This window comes from Nelumbo nucifera, chromosome 7, assembly GCF_055504915.1.
Source record: "Nelumbo nucifera cultivar China Antique chromosome 7, China Antique-T2T, whole genome shotgun sequence".
NCBI classification, from domain to species: Eukaryota; Viridiplantae; Streptophyta; class Magnoliopsida; order Proteales; family Nelumbonaceae; genus Nelumbo; species Nelumbo nucifera.
Window position 1 is genome coordinate 48,739,838 of NC_142655.1, and position 16,183 is coordinate 48,756,020.

Genomic DNA, 16,183 nt, shown 5'->3' on the forward strand with positions numbered 1-16,183 from the left:
GAGAGAGGTATACATAGAATACCTACAAAAGCGCATACTTCCGATCGACATTAATGTAAGGAGAAAATTACTGTCTAAGATCAAGAGATTTTACCTCCAAGATGACATGTTGTACAAGAGATTGCACACATGTAGACCTTTGTGATGTTTGGCTAGCGAGGAATTTGACGATATCTTGGAGGTGGCCCATAATTCCAAACCCACGATTCATCAGGGTTAGCTCGCCTTACACAACCATATCTTGCATCTCGGGTTCTACTGGCCAACTATGATGGAGGACACATAGCGACACGTGCACTGGTGTTATAAGTGCCAGATTCACAGAGACAAGATTCACAAACCGACCAATACCCTGCACCCTATTATTACACCATGGCCCTTTCATACTTGGGGGGTAGATCTTATAGGAAAAATACACCCACCGTCCAAAGGGTATTGTTTCATCATTGTCACGACGGATTACTTCACTAAATGGGCAAAAGCCATTCCCTTACGGTGTATTTGCGATGACAACATAGCAAACTTCTTGCAACAGAACATCGTCCACAAGTTTGGGGTGCCGATATGGATACTAACAGATAACAGTTTGCCAATCAAAAACCAAGAGGTTCGAGACCTTTTGGGGCAGTACGGGGCAAGACTGAGGACGTTAACAACATACTACCCCTAGGGCAACGGTCAGGCGGAAGCCACGAACAAGACATTGCAGAAAATGCTGATATAAAGAGTAGTTAGGGGAAGGCTAAGATAGTTTTTTGATATTGAATTTTCTCTTAATTATTCAGTAAAGAATTATTTTTTCTGATAGTTCAAGTTTTACTCTTTTCTTTGAAGCTTTTCTCAACGTGTTTTGTTTCCGTACTACACTAGTACCTAAACTTTCAAACGTGTCACTACAGTACCTAAACTTTCAAAAAGTGTTAAGTTGGTCCTTGTCGTTAACTGATTGTCATTTATCTATTGATAATGTGAAAACTACCTTCAAAAGAAGACATTGTTTATTGTCTTCTACCTTGAAAATAAACCAATTGAGGCGTTTGAGATTCTGAACTAATGAAGTCATTATCTTTTACCTTTAGACCTGAAACATATTCTTGTCTAGTTATTTTTTTACTTTCAGTTATTGTCTCTCTATTATATTTCATGTTTTTTTTTCTCTTTTTCTTTTAAGATAAACGGTTCAGTCTTAAAGCTGAAGACAATAAATAATTTCTTTTTGAAGGGAAGGGTAGGTTTGACAATTTAAATAAATAACGGACAATCGATTAATGACAGAAACCAATTAAAGACCAATTAAACACTTTTTCGGATAATAACTTGACACTATCCCAAAGTTGATACTAAAGTGGAATTTATTGCTGATAACGATGTATAATGGAAGGTGAGTTTCGGATAATAAAAAATTGTTATCAGGAGTTGTTTTAGGTTTTGAAAAGTTTAGAGAGTTTAAGAAAAATGTGAAAAACTCGTGGTGAATTTTTTTATATAATATCCCTTGAGTTAAACAAATTCAGCCGTTATCAAACGGCCCCGCAGTATAAAGAACCTTAGAATTAGTTTTACCGCGTTGAGGTTGAGCGTTATCTTCTTGTTCCATTCCCGTCCACTCCCACCAAGCTCTTCCACGCTTAAACCAGTCCAGTCCTCCTCCGCCTTACTGCTCTTTCGAAAATGCAAACGCAAATGCAGATGCAAATGCTTCTTCCCTCTTCTTTCCACCATCGAAACACTTTCTTCTCCTTTCATAGACGGCCGTATCTTTGGATCACTACCACTACCACTGCAACCTCTTATCGTCTTCGAGTCTCGAATGGTGTCAGCAACAGCAGTATCAGTAGCCAAAGCACACTCAAGGAGGAGTACAATAAAGAAGAGCAGCAGAAGCTTCAGCAACCGAGAACTAGGGCTTACCCATTTCACGAAATTGAGCCGCGTTGGCAGCGCTACTGGGAGGAGAATCGTACTTTCAGGACCCCAGACGAAGTCGATACCTCAAAACCCAAGTTCTACATACTCGATATGTTCCCCTATCCCAGGTGTTTCATCGCTTCTGCACTTCTCTTACTGAATTTACTCAATTTTATTATTGAACTTCAATCACATCAAACAGGAACATGCACCAAGGTCAGAGTTCTAGCTTGTACAAATTATCGATAAATTTGTGAATTTCATCAAGTTTCATAGCGATAACTTTTGCATATAAGCAATAAGCATTGTTAGGGAGCTTACCGAAATATCTTATTTCTCGGTGTCTCGATTCCATTTTGATGCTAATTTTCTGAAGACCTATGATGTTCACGGTTTGAGTATTTTTTGCAGTGGAGCTGGGTTACATGTCGGTCATCCTCTTGGATATACTGCCACTGACATTCTTGCCAGATACAAGCGCATGAAAGGTTTTAACGTTTTGCATCCAATGGGATGGGATGCATTTGGATTGCCGGCAGAGCAGTATGCAATTGAGGTTTGATTTTGCAATTGTAATGTGGGCTTTACGCGATATCTCTGTGGTCATTCCCTATTATTGTTTTTCTTTTCTTTTCTATTCTTTTCTTTCTGTGAACAGACGGGAACCCATCCAAAGATTACAACAGCGAGAAATATCGAACGCTTCCGCTCACAGGTCATATGATGTCTATTTATCTTGATACCTTTCATCCGTGATGTAATTTAAGGCAAGTATGTTTTCATTTTATTTGCCTGGTAAACGAGCAAGTGCTGGACTGTTTTGAATCGCTAGAACTCTGGGTAATTGCTAGTATAACAGGAGCAAACTAAAAATAATGTGATTCCATATTTTCTGTTTGTGGCCAATTATTCTCTTATATGAACACTTTACTATGTCATACCGTTTGGTTCCTAGTTAGTTTTATTCATTTATTATCTTCTTTTTTTCAGCTTAAGTCACTGGGTTTCTCATATGATTGGGACCGTGAAATTTCTACCACTGAACCAGAATATTATAAATGGACGCAATGGATATTTCTTCAGCTTTTCAAGAAAGGATTGGCATATCAGGTCCACATTGTTTCTTCTTCATGTTAAGTTTTCCTTTTAGTTTGCACTGAATATCAGCATCTCATGGTCCATGGTTTGCGTTTTCAGGCTGAGGTACCAGTGAACTGGTGTCCAGCTCTTGGCACTGTTTTGGCAAATGAAGAGGTAGTGGATGGTGTTAGTGAGCGAGGTGGTTATCCAGTCATAAGAAAGGTGGATCAATTATGCACTTAGTAGCACTTTCCTATCAATCTTCGTCCTATTATACCAAATGAGTTTTTGAGATCTCCCTCTCTTTGTCTCTCTTCCAGTTTATAGAAATTTTACAGTAACATCCTTTTATCACCAAGCAGCCAATGCGCCAATGGATTCTCAAGATTACTGCATATGCTGATCGCCTTCTTGAAGATTTGGATGATCTTGATTGGCCTGAAAGCATAAAGGAAATGCAGCGGAACTGGATAGGCAGGTCAGAAGGGGCGGAGATGGAATTCTCTGTACTTGATCAAGATGGACATGAACGGGACATAAAGCTTACCGTGTATACAACAAGACCAGACACCATCTTTGGAGCAACGTATTCATCGTGAACTTCCTTTTGATTGCCCATAATTAGTAGAATCCATACATTTAGACACAAAAAATACAACCATTTTATATGGAATTGAATGTGCATTTATTGCATTCACTCTGTGCCTGCAGATATCTAGTCGTGGCACCTGAACATCACCTGTTGTCATCATTGGTATCTAATGCCCAAAGAGAATGTGTACGTTCATTCATTGTGGTTTCCAAAATACAGAATGCCTTGATTTTGGATAAATATCAGAGGACTGATATTTGAACGCAGGTGGAAGAATACAGAGAGATAGCATCAAGAAAGAGTGATCTTGAAAGGACAGAGCTTCAGAAGGAGAAAACTGGTGTCTTCAGTGGTTCATATGCCAGAAATCCAGCAAATGGGGAAGCAATTCCCATATGGGTGGCAGATTATGTTTTGGGGAGGTTATAGAGTTCTTATTTTTCTTTCATCTTACTTCCAAATGTGGTTTACTGTTGGCATGTGTTACTGGCTCCAGACATATTATACACTAAAAGTTCTATTTCTTAAGTTATATGGTTGGACCACATGACACATGATGTTACTTTTCTTGTTAGATCCTAGATAAATATTTAAGAAATCATTGTGAAGTATGACCAGAACATGTGAACTTTGTTATGTTGCAGTTATGGTACTGGGGCAATAATGGCTGTACCTGCACATGATTCTCGTGACTATGAGTTTGCTTTGAAATATGATATTCCAGTTTCCTGGGTTGTGAACCCAGAGGATAAATGCTACAATGATTCTGAAGGATCATATTCAGGAGAAGGTATCATTATAAACTCATCAAATTTGGCATCTGGGCTTAATATCAATGGTTTGCGTAGCAAAGAAGCTGCTTCCAAAGTCATAGATTGGGCTGAGAGTACTGGGCATGGGATAAGAAAGGTATATTTCTCAGCTTAGGAGATGTGGGGCATGGAGTTACTTAAAGCTTCATGTTAACATACTTCTCTTCCTCTAGGTAAACTACAAGCTGCGAGACTGGCTTTTTGCTCGGCAACGTTACTGGGGAGAGCCTTTCCCAGTTATCTTCTTAGATGATACTGGTGAAATTGTCCCACTTCTTGAAAGTGATCTGCCTCTTACACTGCCTGAATTAGATGATTTCACTCCAACTGGAACAGGGGAGCCACCATTGGCAAAAGCTGTATCTTGGGTATGATCTGCTAACGTACTGTACTCAATTTGTTTTTAATTCACTCTTTGCAGATTCTGTGGCAAATATAACCTTCCTTGTCTGCTTTTAGCATCTTATCTATACTCCTTTCACTTTTTTATGGGAAAAATAAGTAATTTGTATCAAGTATAGCAGGTAACCTAAAAAGCAAATACACCCCATTAAGGGACATGACATTTACATACATGCATGTATCAACGACTGACCTCTCTCTTTGTTTGTATAGATTTGTATACACATAGCTTCAAAAACCCAAGGCAAAGTTATTGACCCAAATGATTTGACTCCAGTTATTTCTAAAGTCTTGCCATTTAAAACATTTGAGTTCTTTATGAAGGCAAACCCAATCTAATAGTATCCCTTTCCACCCACCCCATTACAGCCTCTATATTGGATCCTTTCCATTCAAAGGTGCTCCTGTTTCTCTTAAACATATGGATAAAGGTAGAAGAGCCTGTAGGAGCTTGCCCTTCTACTAAAGCCTTTTGAGGGCCAAGTGGCCATCAACTGGTTGAATGTATCTTGGAGGTAGTAGAAGATCAAGACTGTAATCAGTCTTGAATCATAATAGGTTTTAGGTTTGCAAAACAGAAGAAAGCTGAGAGAAAGGAGAGAGAATAGAAGAGAAACAAGAGAACACAAGTTGTTGCAAGGAGGGACAGATTCTGAAACTAATCTGCCGCCGCCACTCTCTTAATATTTATAGGTTATGTTTAGTACATAATGGAAATGACACATCTGCCCTTAGTACTTACATAATAAATAAAGTAAATAAAACTGAAATAAATAGCAACTGAATTAACAAACTGACTCAAACTGACACTACTATAACTGAAACAAATAACTACACTGCTGTCCTATGAACACAGTGGGGACCACTGTAGTGGGGCCCACATCAGTGTTCTCTACACTCCCCCTCAAGTTGGGAGTAGATATCTATCATTACCAACTTGGATAGGTCTGTCTCTAACTTCTTCCTTGGTGAGAATATCCGCGAACTGCATATTAGATGTGATGTACGGAAGACACACTTCTTGTGATGTGACCCTTTCTCGCACAAAATGTCAATCAACTTCGATATGTTTAGTTCTGTCATGCTGCACTGGGTTGTGGGCTATATTAATAGCTGCCTGATTATCACAATACAGCATTAAGGGCTTTTCATAGTCAATACCCAACTCTTCAAATAGTGACCTCAGCCATAAGATTTCAGCAACTCCATTAGCCATTGACCTGTATTCCGCTTCAGCACTGGAGCGGGAAACAACACTCTGCTTCTTACTCCTCCAAGAGACAAGGTTACCTCCCACCAGGGCACAATATCTAGAGGTAGACCTTCTGTCATCAACACTTCCAGCCCAATCGGCATCTGTATAGACTTCCACCCTCGTGTGATTATTGTTCTTGAGCAATATACCTCTACCCGGGCATCTCTTCAAGTATGCTAATATTCTCTCTGCTGCAAGAAGATGAGAAGCTCTAGGGGAGTGCATGTACTGGCTAACAACACTAACTGCATAGCTGATATCTGGCCGAGTGAGGCAGAGATATAGAAGCTTTCCAACCAACCATTGGAACATAACTTTGTCTTCAAGAGGCTCCCCACCCTCTGCACTAATCTTGTGATTTTGTTCGATGGGTGTATCAGCCAGCTTAACGCCCAACTTTCCAGTTTCCGCCAACAGATCTAGAACATATTTTCTCTAAGAGATAAAAATCCCCTACTTGGATCTAGCAACCTCAATACCCAAAAAGTACCGTAGTGCACCAAGATCTTTCACCTCAAACTCTTGATGAAGGAGCTGTTTGAGGGACTCAATCTCATGACTGCCATTTCCTGTCACCACAATATCATCAACATATACTGCTAGTAGTGTCAGAGAGGACTCCACCCTCTTGATGAATAGTGTATGATCTGACTGGGCCTGTACATAACCAAACTTTCCAAGGGCTAATCTGAACCTATCAAAACAGGCTCTAGGTGACTGCTTCAAACCATACAATGCCTTGTTCAGTCGGCAAACCTTCTTACCTGTCTCTGTATCATAGAATCCAGGAGGCAACTGCATGTAAACCTCTTCTTGTAAGTCTCCATTCAGAAAGACATTTTTAACATCCATCTGAAACAGGGGCCAAGAATGATTTGCTGCAAGGGATAACAGAACTCGGATGGTGGTCATCTTGGCTATTGGGGCAAAGGTCTCCAAGTAGTCTATACCATAAGTCTGAGTGAACCCCTTTGCAACCAGCCGGGCTTTGTACCTTTCAATAGAGCCATCAGCATTATGCTTCACAGTGAACACCCATCTGCATCCCACCGGTTTCTTTCCTTTTGGTGGGTTAACTAGTGCCTAAGTATTATTCTTCAACAGGGCATCCATTTCGACTTGCATTGCATCTTTCCATTCTGGAACTGATAAGGCTTCTTGCACTGTTCTTGGAATAGGGACATCGGCAATGGAAGTGAGATAAGACCGGTAAGATGGTGACAGACGATCATAGGATAAGAACTGTGAGATGCTGTGAGCTGTAGAAGTGGTGCAATGTTGTTTCCCTTTGCGAATGGCAATAGGGAGATCAAGGTCATCCACAGGAGGGGAAGTGGCAACAGTGAGAGGTATCTCAGTAGGCTCTGGATCTGGAGCCGCAGAAGAAACTGCAGCTGGACGGGACTGCCGAAGACTAGGATCAACCTGCCTGCATCGCCTGTGATAGACTCTCAACTCCGGCTCCCTCTGACCACCCTCACCACTACAACCTTCATTACCCAGTGGAATAGGTAAAGGAACAGCCCCACTTCTACCAGCCCCACTTCCACTTTCATTGCTCTCCCCCTGAGGAAAGAAACTCAAAACAGCCCCACTTCCACTTTCAATGCTCTCCCCCTGAGGAGAAACCCTAGGATAATAGGGTGTCTCCTCAAAGAAGGTGACATCCATGGAGACAAAACGTTTCCCTGAAACCGGATCATAGCAGCAATAACCCTTTTGAGTTTGTGCATAACCAAGGAAAATGCATTTGGAGGCCTTAGGTTCAAACTTGGAATGATGAGGCCCGAGAAGCTGAACGAAACAGGTACAACCAAAGGTTTTAAGGGGAACAATGAACAACTCCTCGTCTGGGTATAGAAGGGAAAAGGGGGTTCTCATATCAAGGACCCGGGAAGGAACTCCATTAATGAGATAAACTACCGTGAGGATAGCATCACCCCAGAAGCGAATAGGTACATTGGAGGTAAACATAATGCTTCTAGCCACCTCCAAGATATGCCTATTCTTCCTTTCGGCAACGCCGTTCTGCTGTGGTGTATAAGGGCAAGTACTCTGGTGAATAACTCCATGGCTAAGAAGGTAGGAGGTCAATGGCTGAGCAAAGTATTCCTTTGCATTATCAGATCTAAGGACTTTGATTTTGGTCCCAAACTGAGTGAGAACCATCTGATGGAAGTTTTGGGTCAAAGCAGGAACCTCATCTCGAGAACGCATAAGATAGACCTAAGAAAAACGGGTATGGTCATCAACAAACAGTAGAAAATATCTGTACCCACCCATAGAAGAGATATGATATGGCCCCCAAACATCAGTATGCACAATATCAAAAGAGGAATTACTCCTTTTATTACTTAAAAAATAAGAGGTTCTACAATGTTTGGCAAACTCACAACTCTCACACCTCAACTTTGATAACTCAACAGACTCAAATAAAGCAGGAAACAGACTCTTCAAAGACTTAAAAGACAAATGACCTAATCGGTTATGCCAAAGCATAACCGAACTCACAGACTGGGAAACAAAAGACTTCTTATCCACTGACTCCTCCTGACGAGAACTCTCTCCAAACAGATAGATCTCGTTCGTCTCACGGCCAGTCCCAATCACCTTTCTCGTCTCCAAATCCTGAAAAACACATCGGTCAGGGAAAAAGGTTACTGAACAGTTCATGTGTTTGGTAATACTACTAACTGAAAGCAGGTTAGTATCAAGCTTAGGAACATGCAAGACAAAAGATAAAGAGATAGTATCCGATAGCTTGATGTCCCCCTTGCCCGAAATGGGAACAAGAGAGCCATCAGCAATGGATACTCTATCTCGGTCAGAGGACAAGTGATAAGAAGTGAACAAAGATGGCAAGCTAGTCATATGGTCAGATGCACCTGAATCTATTACCCAGCAGTGATCAGTATTACCTGGAGCTGAAGCATGGTAAGCTGAGGCTTGAGTACCTGAATGTGCAAATGCAGATGTGGCAGGAGCTGATGGTGACTGAGATGGATGAGCTGAACTCCCAACTTCCTTTTCCAACTGTATGAGGGCAGCTCGAACAACAGCTAAAGTCTCTAGGGATGTGCCTGATAAGGATGTTGAATCAATGTTCACTGCCATATGAGCCCTTCTTATTTCTTAGTTTTGCTGGGACCAAGTGAGGATGTAGCTTCCAACAAGTATCTTTTGTGTGCTTGGGTTTCTTGCAATGTTCACATACCAGATCCCGTTTATCTTCCTTCTTCCGGTCCCTTTTTGAGTCACCCCCTGGCTTAGGTTTAATAGCTGTCAAGGCTGGGAAAGAGGGCTGAGGCTGCAGCATGACTTTCCTCCTGGTCTCTTCACTATGCACCAGGGAGTATGCTTGAGAAAGGGTCACACTATTTCTTGTCAATATCTGTTGTCGCACAATGTCATATTCTGAATTCAAACCAGCCAGAAACTCAAATACCCTATTCGTCTCGACTTGCTTTCTGTGAGTCTGTGCATCTTTGGGACTCTCCCACTCAAGGGTCTCTAGATGGTCAATCTCATGCCACAAGGATTTCAAGGTAGAGAAGTAGACAGAAACTGGCTTCTCTCCTTATTTAAGGCTGTTCACCTCACACTTCAGTTCATAGGCTCTGGCAACATTAAGGGGTTGGGAATAGGTTTTCTTTCACAACATCCCATATCTCTTTGGCTGTCTTTGCCCACAAGTAATTTCGGCTGATATGTGGCTGCATAGAATTACACAGCCATGCCATAACCAAATAGTTTTCTTGAACCCACTTGGTGTATGTTGGGTCCTCCTTGGAAGGTTCTTTCACATCTCCCAAGAGGTAACCCAGTTTTCCCCTTCCTCCAATAGCCATCATGGCTGATTGAGCCCACTCCAAATAATTTGACCCATCAAATCTCATAGTTGTAATCTGAAACCCGGTTTCAGATACACTACCATAACTGTGGTTTCCAAAACTACTTTCTCCCTGACCCTTAAACTCCATCTTTGATCAAGATTCAGTGGCTACAAATTGTTAGAGCCACTATACAAGAAAACAGAGTCAAACAAGCAAGTCTGGAATCTGATCCGAAACCAACACAAATCTGATCTGATCCGATCTGAAACCAACCCAAATCTGATCTGAAATCAATCGCCCATCACAGTATATGCAAGAAATCAATTCAAATCTGATCTGAAATCAATCGGCATGCACAGTACCAGGCAGCCTATCAATTTGAGATGCTATTTTCTGAAATCACTACTGTGGGGCCCACTGCTGCGAGAGCAAAATTAGGGTTTCAACTGTAGGTCTGAAGTAAGTGCTCAGCTGCACTCTCCAAGCAGTCCGCACAAGTGGGACTTGTCGTTGGGCAATATGAAACCCTAAAAATTAATCACCTTTAAAGAGGGGGGTTCGGCCCAACAGTCAAACCCTAGAAACAAACTTAAACACAGTTTGGCAAGCCAAACCCTAGAAACAAACTTGAACACAGTTCAGCCCCTCTTTCTAGATAGGTCCAACCTATCTCGACTGATTGCAGGCTCTGAAACTCAGTAAAAAAAAAGACTTACTTATGTACTTCGGTTTACTGTCTTCTAGGGTTACCTGAACCCTAACCTTCGCTGCCTCTTCCTGATTACCAACTCTCTGCAAGCCACGGCAAGTCTTCAACTGCTGCGAACCCCTTCTGGTAATCTCCAAGATTCAGCCACCGAAACCTTCTTCAAAGCTTCCAGCCCTAGCTAGTCCTCATGTGGTCGGCTGGACTAGACACACATGAAAAGCCCTAGATAGGCTCTGATACCAAGCAGAAGATCAAGACTGTAATCAGTCTTGAATCCTAATAGGTTTTAGGTTTGCAAAACAGAAGAAAGGTGAGAGAAAGGAGAGAGAATAGAAGAGAAACAAGAGAACACAAGTTGTTGAAAGGAGGGACAGATTCTGAAACTAATCTGCCGCCGCCACTCTCTTAATATTTATAGGTTATGTTTAGTACATAATGGAAAGGACACATCTGCCCTTAGTACTTGCATAATAAATAAAGTAAATAAAACTGAAATAAATGGCAACTGAATTAACAAACTGACTCAAACTGACACTACTATAACTGAAACAAATAACTACACTGCTGCCCTACGAACACAGTGGGGACCACTGCAGTGGGGCCCACATCAGTGTTCTCTACAGAGGTAACCAAGGCTTGCCAAATAGTCATGTGCTCTTCTGGAAAACAAACTGACAATGATGATTTCTTTAGGCAAACCATTTGAGGAGAACCTTTAATCTGCATAGTCTGTACATTAACTGGTACATCTTTATAACTGGTCAGATTGAAACTGTGGGACTTTATAAACTATAGAGAAATATCTTGTTGAAATATTTCCCCAGTGTACCTGCTCCTGAACTCTTTGCCTAAACTAGTATCTTATGTTCAACCCTAACTGAAATTTTGTTTTTCTTTGCATATTCAAGAGGCTACTATGCAATCTATTCTTCAGCTGTTTTTCCCTGCAACTGATCATATTCATGCCACAGGATTTCCACCCTTGCAAAAATGCCTTTTTGAGATGTTCCACTGCTGAATTCAGTTCTGATAACTAGGCCTAAAACCAGCATGTGGGACATGTATTCTATGAACCTTTATGAGAAATCTGGTCTTCTTCTGCATACATGAATTCTACAAGCTGCTTCTATCATTTTGGCACTCTTTTATCTAATAGCCCTAGCTTGTTTAAGTTTGAAGTATTTTGAGAAAGAGAAGAAGAGGAGAAGAGAAGAGAAGAAAAGAAAAGAAAAGAAAGAATACAAGAGGAGAGGTGAATGAGAAAAATGGGTGGCTGCTTAGGTTCTATACAGCCCAAGATAGCATTAAATGAAGCTTAAAAGACATGAAAAGTACAAGATTGCTCCTTATTAGACGGGCAGTACATAAACTGACTTTAAGATTAAATAACTTAGGCCCAACAGACCCAGTAAGAAATAAACTGAAAAAAGTAACATCCCAGCCCAAACAACATTAAAACTTAGAACACTCTCCCCTCAAGTTGAGAATAGATATCTTTTTTTTTTTTTGAAGAATAAAGAAAAAAAATGTTAAAAATAAAAGGGAAGAGCAGCTCGGAAAGCCCAAAAACCCCATTAAACCCACAGCTAACAAACAAAAGCTACACCCAAACGATTCTGAGAGATGCTCAAAACAGGCCCGATGACTTCCAATTATACAGCAACCAACAGCCCAACGATTATCCAAAAGCAGAACCCCCCCTCATCGATGAGACTATCCTCCTGGATTGAGTCATCCTCATCCATTCCTTTCTCCCTTCCCGAAGGACTTTCTTCTTCAATTTCTCTACGCTTTCTCTTCTTTCAAACTCCTCAAAGGCTCTTCTAGCAAACTCCTCACCACCTCAGAACATCAGACCCAGGCTTTTCCCAATCGTGACCTCTCTATCCACTAATTTCTGGATAGTCACCCCTCCTGAATCTCCGTCGATAACCTCCTTATTTTGCGGCAACTAGATTGCATCAGAATTAGATTCTACCCCCTCAACTTATTTTCCTGTTGACTCTTCATCGAAAGAGGGACTGATGACTGAATTTGCATCAGTTCCTCCCTATGATCAGTACCTTGTGTCTCGTTTCCTCTTGTTTTTTTCCCTCCTGTACATCCATTGTATCTTTTAGTAGGTCCAACCCCTGGTAGGTCAAGTTTTAATCTTGAAAAAATCTGTCATATGCACAGTACTATGGTTTCGTGCATTATGCGATTTCTTGACTTTGCTCCTCTTCCTTTTCTTCAGGTTTGCTTTTTCAGCCCAAATCAATGCCCAAGCATCCAACCTTCACTTCCACATATTGCAAACAATCTTTGATGTGATTTACAGCCTGAGCTCCAGAGAAATCATCTACATCTGAGACTTCCTTACCTCTGATCTCACCTACATTTTCCAATTCAATTTTGATGCTATCGCTCCATTTCCCAATTTCCTTCTTCCCCCCCCCCCCCGAGGCGCACTCTACCAGAGCCAGAAAGTCTGGAATTTCCAATTCACTAGCTACTAGCGACACAGAGACATCAACCCTGTGCTCGGATGAAGCACGAGTCTCAATGGAATCTCTACTGGCCTGAGCAAATTGTCCAGTATCATCGAACACTGGAGAATAAGGGCATTTGTCAAGATTTGCACCTGTTTCACCAACGATCAACTTTTTGCTGCTTTTTTCATACTTTGGTGATCACCTAGATCCATCTTTCTCCCTTTCCTTCTATAGTCTTGATCGAGACGTTCCTTCCTAAAATTTCCTTTTCTTTTGAAGATTGGTCTGTTAATCTCTAAGGACTTACTGTTACCGCCTTTCCTTTTCCTAAGCTGCTTTTCCTTCATGCCAAACCGCACCTCTACATTGAGATATTCAACATCAACTGAAATTCTGCTTGGGCTTGGCAAAGTCTTGTGCCAAAACCCTGAACAGAGGAGGACGATGATGGTTCGAGCATCACAGTTCGAAAGATCTCTCTCATGCCCTCATGGGGGTTTCAACGAATCCACTTGCTCTGAAAACTTCAGGGATCCTTTCTTGTAATGTAAGAGGAGATAAATCTCCTCCAATCGAGCTAAATGCTGGCCTCATCACCCGTGTCACATGGTTGCTTAAGTGATCACCTGCCTAGCTCCTGCTTACCCATCCAGATCCTAAATCCGGATTTGCCTCTAAGGGGCCTGAATCTGATTTAATTTCAAATTCTTCTGTGGTCCCAACTTATTGTGTGATGTGGCTCCACCCCTAATAGTCTCCACTAAAGTTTTTTCGCTTAAACCTCGCTCTTCATTTTCAAAACTTTTGGTCTGCAGAATTTAATTTCCGAAGTCTTTCCGTCTAACCCATGTGACGTCTGTTCAGTTTCCTTCGACATTTGTCCACTCGCTTTCTCCCCTTGCTCCATTCTTTCTTTTCCACGTGTAATCCATCCTTCACTGCTATCATCATCTTCTTCCTTAGAGTATTTCGTCCACAGTGATGCTTCAAATTCCAGGCAAACCCAAACCTTTAGCCAGGTCAGGGACCGTCTGCAAACAGATTAATGCATCTAGGAACATCTTCAGGATTCAGGCCTTAGGTTCTGACTTTTGTTATGTGAAGATCTTGAAGATTAAACGCTACCATAATTCCACCCATAGTTTGAATTAATTTTTCAAGGAATTCCTCAGTCCAGAGATTAAACAGAAGTCCCACAAGCTGAAGCTCAAGAATTCCTTCAGAAATAAACAACTGATTACAAGACATGTACCATCTCGCTGCCTTTATTCCACCATCAGGAGAATCCACCAATTCAGTGATGTGAATCACTACTACTTCACCATCTGCGACTAATACAGCCTTCGAATCGTCGAAAGGTTTAATGTTCACACGGCCTTTCAAATTGAAACTCTCTTCAACCACCTTCGCAATTCTTCCCAATCAGTGAGTTTTTTGGCAGATGATAAAATCGCATTCTTCTCCCAAGCTCCTTTCTCCACCCAAGATGGTGTAACACACTGAAGAAATCAGCCAAACTCGAGCTCCAAGCTGAAGATGGCACAACCCAATTCAAGAATTCGATGTAGGTTAACTTTGTGAGAATCGAACCTTGCTGATTTTCACTCCAATGGACTGATTGTATCTCCAATGGTTTGCAGCTGTTAACCACTTGAGAGACTAGGGTATTTGCTGGAGAAACTCGGAAAAAAGAGAGAGAGAGAGAGAGAGAGAAAGGATCTCCTTCAGCCTTGGTAGACATTGTTAAAAACTTAAAATAGAACACAATCACCCAAAAACACCAGCAGCTCAAAACGACACCCTACCGCCCACCTAAGGAAGCAAGAAACTGATACAGTAATAAGTTCAGGAGTCCAGAACAATTGTTGACAGTCCGAAAAAAAAAAAATCCCAAATAACACCTGTGAACAGCCCAGGAATCATCTCATACAAATTCTGGGTGCAAAAATAACAAAAAACATAGAGTTTCTTCACTCCCTAGTAGGCCTCTGAAGCAGAACCTCACAATCCAGCATCCACCAATGCCTCTCCTTCTGCTGTACAGGAACTAGACCTGAAACTCAGGTCTCTCTGGCAGTTCATAGACTGCTCAAAATACTTCTTCTTCTTCATACCCTAGTAGGACTAACCAAAGCTGCTTATGGTTCACTGGGTTTCTTCTGCAGGAAGAAACCCTAAGAATAAGGTAAGATTATTCCTTAGTGGTCCCTGAACATATTAGGAGAACTTCTAATGCTCTGATACCATGAAGTATTTTGAGCAAGAGAAGAAGAGAAGAAGAGAAAAAAGTGAAAACAAGAAATGAAGTAAATGAGAAAAATGGGCAGCAGCATTGGTTCTTTCCAGTCCAAGATAGCATTTAAGTGAAACTTAAAAGACATGAAAAGTACAAGATTGCCCCTCATTAGGCGGGCTGTACATAAACCGACTTTAAGTGTAGAGTAACTAAGGTCCAACAAACCCAATAAGAAAAAACTGAAACAAGTACAGCCAGCCCAAACAACATTGAGACTTACAACAAAGTTATCATTCTGTCTCCTTTGACTCCATCATTTTATCACTTGCTTGCTCTCTTGTAACTGTTTTTCTCCTTTCCAGGTTAGAACCATAGATCCTATATCTGGAAAGTCTGCAACACGAGAAACAAGTACCATGCCACAATGGGCAGGTTCCTGCTGGTAATATGTTTCTTTATTACTTTCAGTATATATATAAAATTTTCAATTGTTAATGAAATTGAAGAGGACCATGTATGCTTGAATAATCTTCTCTGATAGCTGATAGCTATTTGGAAAATCAATATCCATTGCTGGCATGTTAAACCTGAAAACCTATTTGTTCACTAAGGGGTGCTCACCAATATGCATTATTTTCATGTTTATATGAAAGCATAAACTATTGAAATGGTTCCTTTTTTTTGGAATTCTAACACCATACAACTACAAAAAATGGGTTTAAAGTGTTGCCTTTGTTAATAAGTAATGTTTAATATGAAAATGACATTAATCTTGTACATTAGTTGTTCATTTATGTTAAATTAGCTAGGGGATAAAAAGGAAATGTTATGTAGAAGTGTCCCTCAAGAAATATTTTAAAACTGTCGTTGACCCGGACGGTT

The 16,183-nt window shown here is 41.0% G+C and overlaps 1 protein-coding gene across 1 annotated transcript in view; it reads left to right on the forward strand.

Moving 5' to 3' along the window:
- Nucleotides 1–1,551: 1,551 nt before the first annotated feature.
- EMB2369 (tRNA synthetase class I (I, L, M and V) family protein) overlaps nucleotides 1,552–16,183 on the forward strand; it is a 47,732-nt gene continuing 33,100 nt past the window's right edge. The window contains exons 1-11 of the mRNA XM_010273970.3: nucleotides 1,552–2,036; nucleotides 2,320–2,464; nucleotides 2,567–2,623; nucleotides 2,899–3,018; nucleotides 3,106–3,210; nucleotides 3,351–3,574; nucleotides 3,700–3,766; nucleotides 3,848–4,002; nucleotides 4,225–4,489; nucleotides 4,566–4,760; nucleotides 15,664–15,743. Coding sequence (XP_010272272.1) covers nucleotides 1,672–2,036; nucleotides 2,320–2,464; nucleotides 2,567–2,623; nucleotides 2,899–3,018; nucleotides 3,106–3,210; nucleotides 3,351–3,574; nucleotides 3,700–3,766; nucleotides 3,848–4,002; nucleotides 4,225–4,489; nucleotides 4,566–4,760; nucleotides 15,664–15,743 — 1,778 coding nt within the window. The 5' untranslated portion in view covers nucleotides 1,552–1,671. The remainder of the gene's footprint in view (nucleotides 2,037–2,319; nucleotides 2,465–2,566; nucleotides 2,624–2,898; nucleotides 3,019–3,105; nucleotides 3,211–3,350; nucleotides 3,575–3,699; nucleotides 3,767–3,847; nucleotides 4,003–4,224; nucleotides 4,490–4,565; nucleotides 4,761–15,663; nucleotides 15,744–16,183) is intronic.